Source organism: Muntiacus reevesi, chromosome X, assembly GCF_963930625.1.
Source record: "Muntiacus reevesi chromosome X, mMunRee1.1, whole genome shotgun sequence".
Lineage (NCBI taxonomy): Eukaryota > Metazoa > Chordata > Mammalia > Artiodactyla > Cervidae > Muntiacus > Muntiacus reevesi.
This window is the reverse complement of record NC_089271.1, coordinates 42,898,510-42,918,326: the sequence shown is the minus strand read 5'-3', so window position 1 is coordinate 42,918,326 and position 19,817 is coordinate 42,898,510. Positions and strand designations below refer to the sequence as shown.

General features: G+C 39.3%; 1 protein-coding gene across 1 annotated transcript; it reads left to right on the top strand.

Annotated features, from left to right (window-relative positions):
• Nucleotides 1–7,861: 7,861 nt before the first annotated feature.
• Nucleotides 7,862–19,282, top strand: FUNDC1 (FUN14 domain containing 1). The gene is made up of 5 exons (XM_065916130.1): nt 7,862–8,019; nt 8,722–8,878; nt 12,411–12,486; nt 16,941–17,069; nt 18,665–19,282. Exons 1-5 carry the CDS (start codon nt 7,992–7,994, stop codon nt 18,740–18,742), a joined length of 468 nt encoding a protein of 155 aa, XP_065772202.1. The 5' UTR covers nt 7,862–7,991; the 3' UTR covers nt 18,743–19,282.
• Nucleotides 19,283–19,817: the final 535 nt, after the last annotated feature.

The window sequence follows — 19,817 nt, the reverse complement described above, 5'->3', positions numbered from 1 at the left end:
TCTACCCAGTACTCTTTTATCACTACTTTAATCAAGCAGGACCCTATGGGGCTGTCTTGGGACAGAATCCTCCCCCATATCCTCTGTTGTAGCTCCTCTGTGAAATATTTAGGTAATAGTATCTGCTGCACATATCTGGAGTTGTTTTGCAGATGCAAGAAACTCCACCAAATGGAAGAAATTAATTACATGATGACCATGAGCATGTAGGCCCCAGATCTACTTGTGCCTAAAGGACTGATATTAAGAAGCAGAAGATATTAAGAAGAGGTGGCAAGAATACACAGAAGGGCTGTACAAAAAAGATCTTCACGACCCAGATAATCACGATGGTGTTATCACTCGTCTAGAGCCAGACATCCTGGAATGTGAAGTCAGGTGAGCCTCAGGAAGCATCACGATAAACAAAGCTAGTGGAGGTGATGGAACTGCAGTTGAGCTATTTCAAATCCTAAAAGATGATGCTGTGAAAGTGTTGGACTCAATATGCCAGCAAATTTGGAAAACTCAGCAGTGACCACAGGACTGGGAAAGGTCAGTTTTCATTCCAATCCCAAAGAAAGGCAATGCCAAAGAATGCTCAAACTACCGCACAATTGCACTCATCTCACATGCTAGCAAAGTAATACTCAAAATTCTCCAAGCCAGGCTTCAGCAGTATGTGAACCATGAACGTCCAGATGTTCAAGGTAGATGTAGAAAATGCAGAGGAACCAGAGATCAAATTGCCAACATCCATTGGATCATCTGCTTTATTGACTATGCCAAAGCTTTTGACTGTGTGGATTACCACAAACTGTGGGAAATTCTTCAAGAGATGGGCATACCAGACCACCTGACCTGCCTCCTGAGAAATCTGTATCCAAGTCAAGAAGCAGCAGTTAGAAATGGACATGGAACAAAAGACTGGTTCCAAATCGGCAAAGGAGTACGTCAAGGCTGTATATTGTCACCCTGCTTATTTAACTTATATGCAGAGTACATCATGCGAAATGCCAGGCTGGATGAAGCACAAGCTGGATTCAAAATTGTCAAAAGTAATATCAATAACCTCAGATACACAGATGACAGCACACTTATGACAGAAAGTGAAGAAGAACTAAAAAAACTCAACTTTCAGAGAACTAAGGGCATCTGGTCCCCTCATTTCATGGCAAAAAGATGGGGAAACAATGGAAACTGTGAGAGACTTTATTTTCTTGGGCTCCAAAATCAGTGCAGATGGTGACTGCAGCCATGAAATCAAAAGACCACTTGCTCCTTGGAAGAAAAGCTATGACCAACTTAGACAGCGACCTTTACCAGAGACCTTTACCAACAAAGGTCCATCTAGTCAAAGCTATGAATTTTCCAGTAGTCATGTATGGATGTGAGAGTTGGACTATAAAGAAACCTGAGCACTGAAGAATTGATGCTTTTGAACTGTGGTGTTGGAGAAGACTCTTGAGAGTCCCTTGGACAGCAAGGAAATCCAACCAGTCCATCCTAAAGGAAATCAGTCCTGAATATTCATTGGAAGGACTGATGCTGAAGCTGGAACTCCAATACTTTGGCCACCTGATGTGAAGAAGTGACTCATTTGAAAGGACCCTCATGCTGGGAAAGATTGAAGGTGGGAGGAGAAGGGGATGACAGAGGATGAGATGGTTGGATGGCATCACCGACTCAATGGACATGAGTTCGAATAAACTCCGGGAGTTGGTTATGGACACGGAGGCCTGGCGTGCTGCAGTCCATGGGGTCACAAAGAATCGGACACGACTGAGCGACTGAACTGAATTGAAAGGACTGATAATGTTAACCCTTGTTACCTCATCATCAACCAATCAGAGAACTGTGCAGGAGCTGATCACTTGCCCTGGGACTCCTCCTCCCTCCCCTTGTTGCTGTTGTTCAGGGGCTCAGTAGCGTCTGACTCTTTGTGACCCCATGAACTGCAGCACGCTAGGCCCCCCTGTCCATCACCATCTCCCGGAGCCTGCTCAAACTCATGTCCATTGAGTCGGTGGTGCCATCCAACAGTCTCATCCTCTGTTGTCCCCTTCTCCTCCTGCCTTCAATCTTTCCCATCATCAGGGTCTTTTCTAATGAGTCAGTTCTTCACATCAGGTGGCCAAAATATTGGAGCTTCAGCTTTAGCATCAGTCCTTCCAATGAATAGTCAAGGTTGATTTCCTTTAGGTTTGACTGGTTTGATCTCTTTGCAGTCCAAGGGACTCTCAAGAGTCTTCTTCAGCACCACAGTTCAAAAGCATCAATTCTTCAGCACTCAGCTTTCTTTATGGTCCAACCCTCCCCTTACCTTTAAAAATGCTTTGCTGAGCCCCACTGGGGTGTTCAAGCTTTCTGAGTATTAGTTGTCCTGAACTACTTGTGTGGCAACTTAAATGCTGCACTTTCTTTTACCACAACCTGGTGAAACTGCATTTCAGACTGACACTGGAACTCACATGCCAGGACTTGAACACAGTCAAACCCAGATTGGGACTTGAACCCACAGTCTTTTAACTGAGATCACACCTGGTCTCAGGACTTACTAAAGCTCAGATTCTTGATGTCTCATCTCAGAAAGAATTCAGGGAGAAACAAAGTGATAGGTAAGAAGTTGATTTACTTAGAGAAAAACACACTTCACAGACAGAGTGTGGGCTAGCTCAGAAGGCGAAAGCAGCTCCAGGATATGGGATTGTCAGTTTTTATGGGGCTGAGTAATTTCCTAGGCTAATTAGTGGGAACAGTATTCCAGCTATTTGGGGGAATGGGTGGGGATTTCCAGGAATTGAGCCACTGCCCACTTTTTCACCTTTATGGTTGGCCTTGGAACTGTCATGGTGCCTGTGGGTGTGCCATTTAGCTTGTTGATGTGTATATAATGAGGCTCAAGGTCTAGTGGAAGTTGACTGTCTCTCAACTTGGATCTATTTGGTTCTAATCAGTTTATGTCATGTCCTTGAACTATGTCATTCTTTTAAAATTTGTGACTTGCCCCATTCCCTCCTGTTTCACCCATGTCAGTAGTTTAGTTTTACTGGGCATAGGTGAGCAGACCCAAGTTTGGTTTGATAACACTATCTTATAAAACATTTAGCTCTCAAACAAGCAGGATTCTGTGGGGCCCTCCCTGGTACAAATCCTTATCATGTCCCTCATTTCTTGTTTATAGGAAATAGGCTTCATTCAGCCCCCTCGACCTTCCCTGAGCGCCAAAGGGCAGATTCAAACATTTGCTAATCAGGGAAGGAAAGTGATACAGAAACAAGGGAGGAGACATCAAGAGATAATAGTGCAGGACTTCCTTGGTGGTCCAGTGGTAAAGAATTCATTTGCCAGTGCAGGAGACAGGAGTTTGATCCCTACTCTGGGAAGATTCCACATGCCAACAGAGGGGGAGGGGGGCAGGCAACTAAGCCTGTGTGCTACAACTACTGAAGCCCCTGGGCTCTAGAGCCCATACTCCATGACAAGAGAAACCACCGCAATGAGAAGTCCTTGCATCTCAACTAGAGTAGTCCCTGCTTGCTGCAACTAGAAAAAGCCTGCAGGTAGCAATGAAGACCCAGCACAGGCAAAAATAAAAATATGTTAAAAAAATCAACTTCTGTACATCTGTGTCTCTTTTTCTGTTTTGCATATTGGGTTATCGTTACCATCTTTTAAAATTCCATATATATGCGTTAATATACTGTATTGGTCTTTATCTTTCTGGCTTACTTCACTCTGTATAATGGGCTCCAGTTTCATCCATCTCATTAGAACTGATTCAAATGAATTCTTTTTAGTGGCTGAGTTCAGACTTTGGGACTCTGTGGGAGAAGGCGAGGGTGGGATGTTCTGAGAGAATAGCATTGAAACAAGTATACTATCAAGGGTGAAACAGACCACCAGCCCAGGTAGGATGCATGAGACAAGTGCTCAGGGCTGGTACTCTGGGAAGACCCAGAGGGATGGGATGGGGAGGGAGGTGGGAGGGAAAATCGGGATGGGGAACACATGTAAATCCATGGTTGATTCATGTCAATGTATGGCAAAAACCACTACAATATTGTAAAGTAATTAGCCTCCAACTAATAAAAATAAATGGGAAAAAAAATTAAAAAATAAAAAAATCAACTTAAAAAAATAGTGCAGCCTTGGGGCAGGGTCCTGATTCCTCCTCAAGGAATACACACAACAATACTTTGAGTTCTGCAGGAATTAAGGCTCCCGCCCAGGTGGAGTATAGTAACTTCAGGTAACTTTTTCCTATAAAAACTTTTCCCCTAAAACTGAAACCATGCACCTCTGATTGGGAGTCGAACCCAGTCTAAACCCAGATTGGGACTTGAGCCTATAGTCTTTTAATTAGAATCACTCACCTGGTATCTGGACTTACTGAGGCTTAGGCTCTTTCTGTCTTGGCACAGAAAGAATTCAGTGAGAGGCAAAATGATAGGTAAGAAGTAGATTTATTAATATAGGCCACTTCTGAGAGATGCAAGCGGGCAGGGAGCAGGTTCTACCCTAAGGATTAAGTGGGTTATATTTTTATAATCAAAGGAAAGTGGGTTTGGGGGAAAAGGCTGCTTCTTCCTTATTCTTCAAGTAGACATCAGGCTTACATCACTAGCTCCTTCTTCGCATTGAGCAGAAGAGTGTCTGATCCTTTGAGGTCACACTAGGACAATCATAGTGCTTATTCAAATCATCAGAAGGGTGGTAACATTTTTTTCTTTCATTTAATGACCTGGGGCATATCTCATGCTCTTATTTATGACTCCATAGTTAAGCAAGCCAGCTTCATTCCAATAGCTTTCTTGAGGGATCATTAATTTACAGTGGTCTTCCGAAGTTCTCTATGTTCCCCTCTATCTATAATCCCATTGGGACTTCTATAACTACCTGTATAACTATCTTCTTCTATCTCTATCAAAACCATCAGGAAGTTTGAGGGTTTTGGGCACGAGCCACCTTCTCTCCTTGCATAGCCCTGCAATAAAACTTTCTTTGCTCTAAATTCTGATGTTTCAGGTTGTTTGGCCTCACTGTGTGTGGGGCACAGGAATTTGTGTTCAGCAATAGCCAACAGGCTAGAATCAAGTTTACAACATAATCTACTCCATTTTATCAAGTCTGCATTTTTTAGCAGAAATTGAATAAATCACTTGCAATTGGGCTTCCCTTGTGGCTCAGCTGGCGAAGAATCTGCCTGCAATGCGGGAGACCTGGGTTCAATCCCTGGGTTGGGAAGATGCCCTGGAGAAGGGAAAGGCTACCCACTCCAGTATTCTGGCCTGAAGAATTCCATGAACTGTATAGTCCATGGGATCACAAAGAGTCAGACACGACTGAGAGACTTTCACTTTCACTTGCATTAAAATTGTCAGTGCAATTTGGTAAACAGGTTTTTTCACTTAAGCATTTTCTTGTTAATACAGTCTTTATAAACATAACATTCCCTAATTTCTATAACTATACATCTACTATTGGACACTTTCTATTGTCCCCTATTATTTCTACTACTTTTCATTATGAAAAACAAAACAAGAACCCTACAATGAATATCTTTATGCATAAGAACTCTTTATATTGTCTTTGGCACTGATTTTTAGTGGGATTAATGAAGTGGCATCTATACAATTGTGCATACACATTACCAAACTTTTTACTTGTTTATATTCCAACAAGCTAGTGCATGCAGCATCAACTTTGCTACACTTTTCTCATCAGCAATTGATTACCTCAGTGCTTTGAAAGGTCACTTAGATTCTAAGTCTTGGAGTATTTTAAGTGTGTGAATGTGAGATGAGTGGGCTCCACTATGTTGGGATCAGTTGTAGCCAATGGGGAGGTTAGATTACTCAGTGACTGTGAATTGTTCTTCTGTTTGCTTTTTTGTCTGCTTTTCGCTTTTCTTAATTCTGACTAAATTATGCTTTAACAAATAAGATTTCTAAAGACAGTGAGGAAAGGTAGGTATCAGGAAGGAATAGTTTCATTACAGTTTCATTATGGATTAAATAGAAAATGTTCTCTATTTTGAATATATTTTGAATAAGTTACTCAAAAACTTTTGGAACACTACCCATTGAAAAACTGGAGGCTACATGAATTATGTTTTAGTACAGTGGGTAGGGGCTTCCCTGATAGCTCAGTTGGTAAAGAATCTGCCTGCAATGCAGGAGACCCCGGTTCGATTCCTGGATTGGGAAGATACCCTGGAGAAGGGACAGGTTACCCACTCCAGTATTCTTGGGCTTCCCTTGTGGCTCAGCTGGTGAAGAATCCTGCTGCAGTGTGGGAGACCTGGGTTTGATCCCTGGGTTGGGAATTTCCCCTGGAGAAGGGAAAGGCTACCCACTCCAGTATTCTGGCCTGGAGAATTCCATGGACTTTCACTTTCACTTTCATACCAAGGTCACAGGTGTGGAGCCCTGTACCAATGTTGCAGAATAAAAATCTCTGGAACTGACCAAAGCCCATAGCAACTGTTGCCCTGAGCCTCCAGATCTAAACCAGCCAGTTCCCTGACCCCAAAGTAGGTGAAATACTTACTGGATTACCCACCCTACAGCATCCTAAAGTGAAAGTGAAAGTTGCTCAGTCCTGTTGGACTCTTTGCGACCCCATGGACTATACAGGAATACTGGAGTGGGTAGCCTTTCCCTTCTCCAGGGCATCTTCCCAATCCAGGGATTGAACCCAGGCCTCCTGCACTGTGGGCAGATTCTTTACCAGCTGAGCTACAAGGGAAGCCCCCATGGCATCCTAACCAATAACCTAATACCATCCTTATAGTAGGAATTTCCTATCTTGAGACTATAAAAATTGGCTGCTAGCCTGCGAAAGGGTTGGACTCTCCCTCGAGCCGGCATGTGTTGTGTCCCTCTCTAGTAAACTTTATTCGTCTCTCACTCAGCCTCTTGGCTGGAAATTCTTTTCCAGTCCGCGCATGGCCCACCACAGTAATCTCACACAAAGTGAAGATTCATATCTCCAGCCAGTCTTAGAATTGTATTTTGAGGCGCACAGGCTGAGGAACTTGAGAGACATCAACCCTTGCATTTAAAGCACCAGGACTTGAAAAGCCAAGTACAATTACGTAAGTTAATATTTTAAGTAAAGCAGCTTCTACCAGGATTTCCTATTTTTCTTCATTTCCATATTCTCAGAATAAGAATACTGGTAGGGTTGTTTCAAATGTACAGCGAATGCGGGTGCAACGGTAAGTTCAAAACAAGTTTTGGGGCCGGTTTATGTGAACCTGAGTTAGCTGCTTGGTTTTCAACATGGTTTCTCATTCAACAGAATCCCGTGAGGCTTCTTGGGTGAAGAACTTATCCTCGTTCCTCTGTCAAATTTAAATATGATGCTTAAAAATTATGTCCTCTTGAGTAACTCGTGTCAGGTCAGTACCTGGGCTTCCCTCTTCCTCCCTCAGGTTCCTGGCAGGAAACGCGTGGAGAAAATGAAAAGGTTCCAATTCCCAGCAGCAGCGCGTTAGAAAAAATTTCCATCTGTTAGTGAGCCTTTGACTGCTTGAAAAGTGTGGTTTGAAAGAGGGTTTCTCTTATCTCTTTTTAAAAGCCTCTTTCTGGTACCGTGTTACAAATAGCAAGCTGGTTTTCGTTTAACCACCATGTGACGCCCCCTCCTCTCCAGCCCTTAGGCCGTTAGAAACAAAATACCAAAAGTTAGCTTCTGGAAATTCTCGAGGGGGAGGGGTGGGAAACCAGAGTTGCGGAGGGCAACTGACTACAACTCCCACAAATCCTTGCGGGCTGGTATCCAACCTGTCTCCCCCCTCCCCCCTCCTCGCGCCCCTCTGCCCTGCGCTTGCGCGGAAGGCCCTGCGCTTAGAGGAGGGGGCGGGGACAGGACTATGCGCCTGGAGGAAAAAGAGGAGGAGATAAAAAAGAGACCATAGACTTCCACCTGGGCCTAGAGCGGTTTTTAAAGTAGGGGCGAGAGGCGGGCGGGTTGGGAGCGCCTCAGTACAGGCCGCCGGCGGTATCATGGCGACCCGGAACCCCCCTCCCCAAGGTGAGCGGCCGGGGCCCGAAGTAGTATCTTAGAGGCGGCTCACAACTCTTGACCTTGCTTCGGGCTCGCCTCTTCCTTCTCCTGTACCAGGGATCCTGGGGGCTCTGTTTTCTTGAGGCAACCTCTTTGAGCACCCCTTTTAGACTAGACCTCCCCTCCCCTTCTTGGACCCTCCCCTCAACACGGCCCCAACTGTCTTACCTTCACCTCTCTTCCTATCCGTCTTCTAACGTTTACGTCTTGCTCTTGAAGTCATTTCTTCTTGCTGGGCCCCTAGCCGGTTCGGCCAGTGGAAGACCCCCTTTTCCTCCCACTGATGAAAATGAACCCTGCACTGACCCTGAACCTGAGATTTGGGGGTGACCCTTCATGCTGTGAAACTGACCTACCCGCCGAGATTGGGGGAGACCCTGCTGTGAAACTGAGCCACCCCTACAGAGGTTTGGGGTAGGGGTGTAACTGTGCTCAGCTGTGTAACTGACGTTGCCCCCCAGGCCCGTGTCTAGCTCTTTGGGAAGGGGATGCTAGGCCCTTTACTCTCCAGGCCCTAAGTCTCAGGGATTGGGTTTAAGAAACTGTCTACATCTGGGCGTTTTTAGGTGTATGCCAGTGTAACAATGAATTTTAACAGATGAAAATGTACACGACATTTTTAACTTTCAGTTGACTCTAAATGTGTTGCTTTCGTTTTCTGCTTTCAAGAATATGAAAGTGATGATGATTCTTACGAAGTGTTGGATTTAACTGAGTATGCCAGAAGACACCACTGGTGGAATCGAGTGTTTGGCCACAGTTCCGGACCTATGGTAGAAAAATACTCGGTAGCCACCCAGATTGTAATGGGTGGAGTGAGTGGCTGGTGAGAACATCCTTTTTTTGTTACATTTCACTGGGAGCCTTACTGCTGCCCTTTTGTATCTGGGCCAACTAGTACTCAGTCAGTGGTTTTACAGTGTTAATCCCAGAAGAGCTGTACCTTGAGACTTTTCTCGGTGATATGATTAGTGTAATCTACACTCAGACTCTTTGCTGGGTTTTGGTGATCATCCTCCTCCTCATCCTTCCTTTGATTTTTTTTTTTTTTTTTTACCTATTTTCCCCCTTCTCAGATTTAGCAGATGTAGTGGATCTGATTCAGTGCCAGTGGGTAAAGAGGGAAAAATATAGAAGAGAAGAATTAATTATATGTAAATAATTTTTACTTGTTTAGTTGAAAACCCTGTGAGAACTCCCACAGTAAAACTAATCTCCAGGATTATCAGCCCTGTGCAAAGCAGTGTAAAAATTACTGATTATGATACAGATGGTTCTGTTAATTTTTGTGGGCCAATTTAAATTATAATAATACTTTGAAGAAGAAGAGTTGTAGAACATTGGGTCTTTGTAGGAATTACCGAGTGATAATACTGTGGAGTACATTAAGGGGGAGAGGTTAATAAGTATTAACCTCACCAGTTAACATTTCAGATCACATGATTATATAATTGCTACTGTAGATATAATTCTGTTATTCTTAGACTGAAAAGATTAGCCAAATAACAAGGGTCAGAAAGAAGTTTGACCTTTTATTTTGAAAATGTTCATCACCCTAGAGAATTTCTGAAGCTTAACCTGTGAGTAATCATTTTTTTTCCTTAGATTCTAGGTTAAATCCATCTTATTCATTAATTTAAATATTTACATATTTAAACTCGATAAGTATAAAGTGTTTTTTAAAATTTGTGTTTTATTTGCACCTTGGAACAATGGTGCTCTCTTTTATGCCTTTTTTTAACGCATTTTTAAAATAAATGCCATTTTATGGTAGAGACGCTCAGAAGATTGTGTGATGAAGAGGTACAGTATTTATTCATGATGTGTACTTATTAGTACTGCTTATGAAAAAAGCCTGCAGTTAAGAGAGATGCCTGGTCAGAGCCCTGGTTATTCAGATGATTCTTCTCAAGCTGGTTATACTTTGATGCCCACAATTCAGAGCCTGGTCTTCTACTTAAATAAACTCACAGTCTGGTGCCTTGGGTGATTGGTTAATGTGAGTCCAGGTCTAAAGCCCCATCTTGAAAGAGGCTAAAAAATAATTGAGCAGTAGAATTAAATCATTGTGTGTTTTCTCTTTGTAGGCCAAACTTGGTGAGAAGCCCCATAATTGGAAGAAGTTTGCTTGGAAAGGCTAGAGACAGAACAGGACATTAGTAGATTGATTGTAGTTTCTCATGCCATCAAGCAAAGGATAGACATGCTTGTGGCGCACAGTCCCCAGGATACTGTTAAGACCTGGCTGCTGCTTGGCTCCTTTGCTCGCTTTTCTGAGTCTTTGTTGCTGTCCCCCCTACTGAGGGACACACATGTTTGGATTATAGCCAGGTGTTGGTCCAGGAACTGTGTAATAGGACTCATATTATACAGGTGATTTGTTGCAATGACTTTAGATTCAGTGTAATAAACATTTGCAATTTTTTTAGAGTATAAAAGTGATGTCCTACTGTGGCATATGTTAAGGAGGAATGGTTAATAAGATGTTAGCTAGTTAACAATTCAGACCAATTCAGGGCTTGATTGGGAAGCTGAGGAAATTATGTTTAGCTGTAGGTAGCTATAGGTTCTTGATCATAATAAGAAACTAAAACTGACAACAGGATGGGTGGCTGCTAGGTGAGATGGGAGGTGTGAAGATCAGCCAGAGGGTCGTTAGTGTGTTCTGGAAGCAAGGTAGTGATGCTTTTGAGGATGAAAAGAAGACAATCAAATAATGTTTTGGAGAAACGCGGGTGTATAGAATTGGCCATCAGTTGGACCCCAGAGGCGATGAAGAAGGCAGTCTGAGATGAACATGGGGTGAGAAGCCTTGAGAATAGTGCCATCATTTAGAAATTGGGACTTTAGCAAACAGGTAGTTTGGTTGGAAAGATGGTGTTTGCTTTGGGACATTTTGAATATGTGGTTCTGGGTGGCAAGAGAAGCTCGTCATGTAATTGGAAATGTACATTTTCCATTTATGATGGTGTATTAGTTTCCTCAGGCTGTTAATAACAAAGAACCACAGCTAGGTAACTTAAAATGAGAGAAACTTATTCTCTCACAGGTCTGGAGACTAGAAGTTTGAAAAGTGTCAGGAGGGTTGGTTCTTGCTTGGAGGCTCAGGGAGAATTTGTTCCATGTTTCTCTCCCAACTTCTGGTAGTTGCCAACAATCCCTGACATTCCTTGACTTGTAGACGTGTGTGCTCAGTTGCTAAGTCATGTCCAACTCTTCACGACCCCATGGACTGTAGCCTACCAGGCTCCTCTTGTCCATGGGGTTTTCCAGGCAAGAATACTGGAGTGGGTTGCCATTTCCTCCTCTAGGGAATCTTCTCAATTTTGCCTCTGCCATTAAATGACTGTCTTCCTTCTGTGTGTCTCTGTGACATACCAGATTTGGGGCCCACCCTATTCCAGTATAGCCTCATCTGAATTAACTGCTTTTGCAATGAATTTACTCCAAATAAGGTCACATTCTGAGGTTCTAGGAAGGTCATAGATTTCAGGGGTGACACAATTCAACACAGTACAGAAGGCTGGAGTTGGAAATCTGAGATTCCTTTGCACATTGGATCTGGAATGCTGACAGGAATAATGAACTCACTGAAGGAGAGAATCAAAAAAGAAGTATGGGTTAACATCCTTACAGGATAGATGAGACAAAACAGATTTAATATAGAGATAGAAATAGATAAGGGAGCCATGAGAAATGTGGGCCGAAGTATAGTCGTGAAGGTGAACCTCTTGCTGGACCTTAAAGGGTAGAAAAGTTTTAGATATTAGATAGATGGAGCTATGTAGAAACCCCAAGAAATGGGGATTAATAGCTTGAGCAAGAGTGGTGACCTGTTTGGAAACTGATTGGATTGGAGCAGAAGGTTTGGGTAGAATGAGAGTTGGCCAGATGTGTGGAATATCTTGACTACATTAAAAGAAAGCCCCACAAAACTAAGCATTTTGTTATGAGAAATTTCAACTTAATACAACTGTAGAAGGAAGAGTATAATAAACCCTTGAGTACTCAACATTCAGTTTCAGTAGCCAGTCTTTCCCCTGTCAATTCCCTTCTTCTCTTCATCCCTTATTTTGAAGCACATCTCAGACAATTTAGACTATGCAGTTTTGACTAGTCTGTATAACTGAAAGGAAATATTGAGGGTTTCTGAGCAGGTGAGGAACATGGTCAAAAGAACTGGTTAAGATTTTATTAAGAAATTTTTAATAATAATTTTATTATAATTTTTTTAAAAATAATTTTTTAAAATAAGTTAAGGTTTTATTAGTAAAGCAATGAAAACTAGAAGAGAGAGAGAATTGAGTACATCATTGATTGTTTTCTGTTTTCATCCTTTGCCATTTCTTCCACTAAAGGTGTGCGGGATTTTTGTTCCAGAAAGTTGGAAAACTTGCAGCAACTGCAGTAGGTGGTGGCTTTCTTCTCCTTCAGGTATGTCAGAGCTTTCAGTCCTTGCCTCTGCTTAACAAATAAACATTTCATCAACAGCATAACCTGTTCATACTGACAATTTAAAACATATATTTAAAATTCACACACATTCATACACAATATATGAAAATCAAAAAGTCTCTTTCCTTCCCTGTTTCCTAGTCATTTTTCCTTCCTGGAGGAAATTGCTGTTAGCAATTTTTAACATGTTTTTTAAAACTAGGAAACCATAATAATATAGAAAGTGGAAAATTGGTCTTCAAAAATAATTCATAATCGTATTTCTGAGGCAAGTTGATTTGAAATTTTAGTCCTGTTTATGTTCCTCTAAGTATAAAGTTCAAAAACGCTTTGCTCTTAGAGGTTTTTTATCAGGATATTATCTGGCATTCATGTCTGTTTGGCATATATTTTCCCTAAAATATCATTCCCTGGAGATCAAATATAATAAATCCTAAAATTGAAAAATCTCTGGGAATGCATGTTAGCAACAATTTTGAAGATACAGAAATCTGTCAGGTTTTGAAAATGATTGATGGTCATAGCAACCAAAATCTGACTTCAGCATCTAAGCCATTGATCATGTAATAACCAGTGTCATTGCCTGATGTACAGAAGGACTGAATTCATATGTATTAAGCACAGATTTTCAGTTGTTTACTAAACAGTTTAAAAAATTTATGTATATATATGTTTTTCTGTTGGTGGTATTATTAAGAGTAATTGCTTATCTCTTGTAAAAGGTAAAAAGAAATAATTACTCATATTCTAAATTTAGTCATTTGGATGAGTATGCCAGTATTTGCACAAAGAATTTTATTTAAGCTGATTTTTGACTTCGGTTTATATAGAACCAAGAATTAAGTTATTTATATAGTTAGCAAGAATCAAGATAGTTAATTTTATAGCTGTTTTGAAAACTCAGTTTGAAAACTCAGTTTCGAAAGAGGGAAAAGGATACTCTACCAAAGCAGTGTTCCCTAGAATATTCACAGATAGAATTATATATTTCAATCTGCTCTGCATGTCATTTATCAGAAGTTCATTTCAGCCCCTTCAGACCCATGTTTTGCGATTGCCATCTTCTACTTCATGTTTAGTCCATGTAATGTTTGAAGTCCCTGAGTAGAAGACGGAACCTCTCCACATCAAACCAGTTTTTCCCATCAGTATGACTTACCTTGAAAGCTCAATAGAAGGAAACAAAGACAAAAAAAGAAACAAATGGCTTTTAGGCTAATTACCTTTTATTTAGTCTTGCTTCCATATTTTTATTACCTTTACTTATATTTAAAGGTAAATATTTGTTTGCTTACAACTTACAGCTCTTCTAGTAGCTCAGGTGTTTTCCAGTATATATTTATCACACTTCAATCTTAAAAAATAGACAGTTGGTATATAAATCTTTTAAATTCAGTTTTTTTCAAGTTGTCCATGCCCATAATTCAAAGGGTCAAGTACATGTGTAATGGTAAATACAGATTAGAATAATCCTCTGCCTCCCTCACTACCTCCCTATTTTTCCTCTCTTGAGGCAACCAGTTTGAACTATTAGCTGATTCTTAAGGTATTTATTTCCTTTTTCCTAAACAAATTAATTGGATATTTCTTTGTCTTTCAGTTTGAGGTATTAACTGTTGGCTTCCCATTATGCAATATGGGAATTTAGCTGTCATTTATTGAGCTTCTGTGTGCCCCAACCCCCACATATCTGAGTATTGTTATTTCATAATTGTGTTAGATCATTACCTGAGTTCACTGAGCTGGATTCTGTAAGTTAATGTCTTTAACTATGTTCAGGAAAGTTTTGGCCATTATTTCTTTGAATATTTTCTCCTGTTCTTTCTTTTCCTTCTGAACATGACTCTGACTTATGCATGTTAGGCTCTTTGATAAGGTTTTGAGGTTTTGTTCATCTGTTCTTTTCAGTCTTTTTTTTAAGATTGTATAATTTCTAGTGATCTAGTTTCAAGTGCACTGATTCTGTGTCATCTACCTTCTGCCATTTATCCAGTGAATTTATTTCAAATATTTTTCAATTCTAGAATTTTCATTTAGTTCTTTTTATATTTTTCTGTGTTTCTGATGAAATTCTTATCTTTCCATTGATTACAAGTGCAGTTTCCTTTACCTCATTGAGCGCAGTTATAGTACTGCTTTAAAGTCCTGATAATTTCAGTATATGGGTCATCTCAGAGTTGGCATCTGTTGATTTTCTTTTGAGACTAGGCCACATTTTCTTGCTTTATTGTATCAGGTAACTTTGGATTTTATCCCTGAGCATTGGGAATGTTATGTCATGGAGAGTCTGGATTCTGGTTTATTCCTCTGAAATTTATTAATGTTTTGATTTTAGTAGGCAGTTAACTTGGTTATATTCAAATTGCAAACTCCATTTCATCTGCGGTAGAGAGTGGCTCAAATCTCAGTTTTTTTCTTTTTTAGCCTCAGCCAGAGTACTTCATTATGCCCCATGGATGTGTGGCTCAGGACTTGGGTAGAATTTACACCTAGAATTTGGGGCTTCCCTTCTCTAGCTGTGTCCTTTCTGGCAGCTGTTCTTCTCCTAGGCTCTCTGTCCTCTTGTTCTTCAGGCCAGAAAAATGGCCTCTATTCAGCTTTTAGCCACCCTGCAACTGCATCTTGTCCTCAAGATAAAACCAAAAAAATGGGCAACTCATCTTATATTGGTCTCGTCTTACAAATTTCAACTCCTCTTAAAATCTGCTTCCTTTTATTATTCTGGAGCCCTTGTGTTTTAACCAGGGTTTATAGTTGCTGTCTATGGGAGGGACCTTAAGGTTCATCATCACTTCTGGGTCTATGACCCAGATTATCATGTAAGGTATTGCCAGGAAAACCTTTCAGTTGCCATTTGCTTTGATTATCACTCTGTTTTACTGAGGCTAGAGTTAGAACTGATATAAGGTGAATAAATATAGGAAGAAATGGAGAGAGATAGATTCTTCTCTGGAGTCATTCACAGTGAAAATGGAACCTAAGATTCCCAGCCTATTTATATAAAGTCAGATATTTTTATAATTTGAAGTATTTTATGTGTGAAAGTGAAAGTTGCTCAGCTGTGTCCGACTCTTTGCGACCTCATGGACTGTACAGTCCATGGAATTCTCTAGGCCAGAGTACTGGAGTGGGTAGCCTTTTCCTTCTCCAGGGGATTTTCCCAACCCAGGGATCAAACCAGGGTCTCCTGCATTGCAGGCAGATTCTTTACCAATTGAGTTATTTCGTACTTAAAGTGACGCATTAAGAGATTATGAAGAAAGCATAAACTTGGTAGAAGTGATTTATAATGGTATACAATTGTTTACTACTCTTGTGATTCTTTACATGTTGATTGTACTCTTTGAAGGGATGACTTACTGTACTGGCTTACACACATGCTATTGTCCTGTTCAGATTTTGCTATGTCTCAGTAGCACCATATCAGACATTAGGGTTAGTAGGCATTTAGCTGTAGTTTTATTAAAAGTATTTATGACATGAAATTTGTGTAGAGCATATCTTCTTTTATATTCCACTTTCAAAAGCAGTTACCAGAAAAAGTGTTCTTTTTTTTTTTCCAGAAAAAGTATTCTTAGTTTGACTGAAGAGTGAGTTAGTGAAGAGAGTTTATCAAGCTTATTTAGTGACCTAAAAACTGATTGGCTACTGATCTCTTATATTAATCATCTGTTTAATTAAGGGTACTTTTTTTTATTAGCTGTACAAGTTCAATAGTCTCTGCCTTTTTAGTTAATTCTTAAATTCCCAAAATTCTAATCAAATTGTAGAATAGTTGTAATATAATTTTTGGAATCTTTTGTCATTAAGTACTGTACTTTTCTTAACATAGTGTTCATCACATCTAAATAATTTTGTATGCTTAAGTCTGTTTTCCCTAATGGTCTGTAAGCTCTCTGAGGGTGGGGACTTTTGTCTTCCTTGTTCTTGGCCATAACTTGGAGGCCTAAAACAGTGCCTGGCACAGAATCGGCACTCTGTGTATTAATGAATAAATTAGTGAATAAATTATGCTTTGTTACACATAAGCGTCATACATTTCTTGAAATCTAAATGTTCATATAGGGGCTTCCCTAGTGGCTCAGATGGTAAACAATCTGCTTGCAGTGCAGGAGACCTGGGTTCAGTCCCTGGATCAGGAAAATCCTCTGGAGAAGGGAAGGGCTACCCACTCCAGTATTCTTGCCTGGACAATTCCGTGGACAGAGGAGCCTGGAGAGCTATAGTCCATGGGGTTGCAAAGAGTTGGATATGTTCATATATTGTACTATCAACCTAATTGGTTTAAAATTAGCCATTTTTATTACATTTTTGCAGATTGCCAGTCACAGTGGCTATGTGCAGATCGGGGTTGCAAAGAGTTGGATATGTTCATATATTGTACTATCAACCTAATTGGTTTAAAATTAACCATTTTTATTACATTTTTGCAGATTGCCAGTCACAGTGGCTATGTGCAGATCGACTGGAAGAGAGTGGAAAAAGATGTAAACAAAGCAAAAAGACAGATTAAGAAACGAGCAAATAAGGCAGCACCTGAAATCAATAACATAATAGAAGAAGTAAGACAATGTGTATTTTTGGCTCCTTTTTTTAAAATGGATCTCAGCAGAAAATGTGACTAGGGAATATGGTCTTTAAAAAAAAGATTGGTGTTTCTGGTCATGTCTAGAGTGTTAAGTAAAATTTGGGATCAAGTCACATTTAAATCACTTTTTTTTTTTAGTTGTTAACTAAAGCTACCTATTTTTTTTTTTTTTGAGGTGGAATAGTTTGAAAATATATATTTTATTTTATTAATATGTTAGTTTTATTAATGTTTTTGTGTATATTTTGTCTTTTATTCTTACATTATTTAGAACTGAATTGAATGTTCCTTTGCTTTTATTTTAATTCTGTCCTTTTACTTTCTCCAACTTCTGTTTTGAAAAATTTTATATCAGTTGAAAAGTTGACAGACAAAAACAGTAAATACCCAATTACTCTTCACCTATTCACCAGATTGTTTGCATTTCACATTTGCTTTGTGTGTGTGTGATTTACCCTTTTTATTCCTGAACTATTTAAGACATTGTGTCTTTTTATTCTTTAATACTTCTGTACATATGTTCCAAGAGTATGGATATTCTCCTATACAATTACCCTTATGAATCCCCCAAACTTAATGTGATACAATAGTATTTCTTAATATACAGTTAATGTTAAAATTTTTATATCTTTTCCCCCCCTAATTAAGAATTGCATATTGCATTTGGTGGTCATGTCTCTGAAGTCTCCTTTAATTTTAAATGGTTCCCTCATCTGTTTTTTGTTTTTCTGAATTTCATGACACATTTTTGAAGTATCTAGGCAGAGTATCTCACAGTCTTGCTTTGTCTAATTCCTTCTTCATGATTTTATTTGGGTTAAACATTTTATCAAGGTGTTATTTTTCTGATCCTGTGTATTTTTTCCTACTGGCTAAGTGGCTAATTTATTAATCATCTGTGTCAATAATTTGCTGAATGGACCATTTATGCCCACACTGTAAGGAGATTTCTTTTCATCTGTGAGAGTTTTGCTACCCATATGCCTGTTATCTCAGAAGCAAGAAGCTTCTGGGCCTGGCTGGGAGCTCTAGGCTCCTTCAATTTGTAACGGACAACCCTGGCATCTTGCCTGATGGTTGGTATCTGCAATAGTAGGAACACAAGAATTTTTGCTGAATATTTACTGGATTAAGGAAAACATCTGAAAAATAATACCCAGTCTGGATTTAATAATTAAGAGTATTTTTAAAAAATTGTTATCTTTTTCTTATTATGGTAAAATATATAAAACATAAAATTTACCATTTTAACTATTTTTAAGTGCACAATTCACTGGCATTAAATATATTCACACTTTCATGTAATCATTACTACTATCCATTTCCAGAACTTTTTCATTATTCCAAATAGAAACTCTAACCATTAAGCAGTAACTCCTATAATTAACCTATCTCCCTAGCCCTTGGTAACCTCTGTTCTACCTTCTGTCTTGATGAATTTGACTATTTATGTAAGTGCAAATTATAATAGCATTGTCTGTTTTTGTCTGTTTTATTTCACTTAGTGTTTTCAAGATTTATCCATGTTGTAGCATAATTCAGAGTATTTTTCTTCAAACTTTATTTCAGGCAACAGAATTTGTCAAACAGAACATTGTGATATCCAGTGGATTTGTGGGAGGCTTTTTGCTAGGCCTTGCATCTTAAGAAAAGGGATGTTCTATCACAGTGAAGTCACCTCTGAGAAGAGAAGTGGTGGTGACAAGATGGTCTCATCATTATACATTGACAGATTCTCCAGGATGACAAGAAACAACTAGCTGGACAATACCCAACTTACTGCTTAGCATTTTGCCATCTGAAATTTAGCAGACTAGTATCTGCTATAAAATAACCTGTATGGTATGTGTATAATAGTATCCCTGAGCAAAACATGGCTTTCATTATTTTTTAAGAATTTGTGTTTGTTTAAAATTTGCCTACAAAACACTACTATTGGATGTAGATATGGAGAGAAAATGAGTTGTTGGATGTATTCCCCAGTAAAATATTATTCTCATTTTATTTAAATAAAATGTTTTCCATTGTGCTTTTTTTAGTATAGTGCCAATAATTAAAACTTTGTATTATAGCTTCAACTGTAGGGTTGACATTTTTTTAAAGATATGTTTGCAGTAAACTGAAGAACTGTAACACATTTTGTGGAAGGATTTACAGATAATAGAATTATTAAAGATATTAAGCAAATTTAATACCAATTTTTAGGTTGCTTTTTCCCACAGTTCTTACTTGTTTAATAACTGTAGTAAACAGTTTCAAGAAATGCTCTAGAAAAATACTACATATCTAAAGCTCTTTTTTGTTTTTTTGATGTCTGTAGTTGTAAAAATACCTTCTTGTATGTAAACTTCTAAATTTTTTTTATTCATTTGTTTATCCTGGCAGCCTGGATAGAATTAATTATTTTGAGAGTACATAGAGTTGGGTCACTGATTCATTTTATTAACTTTGAGTGAATCTCGTTTTTCATTTTTAAAAATCCTAGTTAATACACTGACCCCTTCTTTACAAAGAGGTAAAAATCACTTTAAAATACTTAGTAGTGTAGTATGGATTTAAGGCTTTCAGGTTTTTCGGTAGCATTATGTTGATTGAACACTAGGCCAGTTGACTTGTTTCTCAGGACCAATATCACAGGTGGCTCAGTGGTAAAGAATCTGCCTGCAGCACAGGAAACACAAGGATACTTGGATTCGATCCCTGGGTCAGGAAGATCCTCTGG

Bases quoted from the DNA above. Each gene is read 5' to 3' on its own strand.
- FUNDC1 (XM_065916130.1), top strand. From the start codon at position 7,992: ATGGCGACCCGGAACCCCCCTCCCCAAG. The intron at 8,020-8,721 runs GTGAGCGGCCGG...TCTGCTTTCAAG, and splicing joins CCGGAACCCCCCTCCCCAAG to AATATGAAAGTGATGATGAT. The intron at 12,487-16,940 runs GTATGTCAGAGC...ACATTTTTGCAG, and splicing joins GTGGCTTTCTTCTCCTTCAG to ATTGCCAGTCACAGTGGCTA.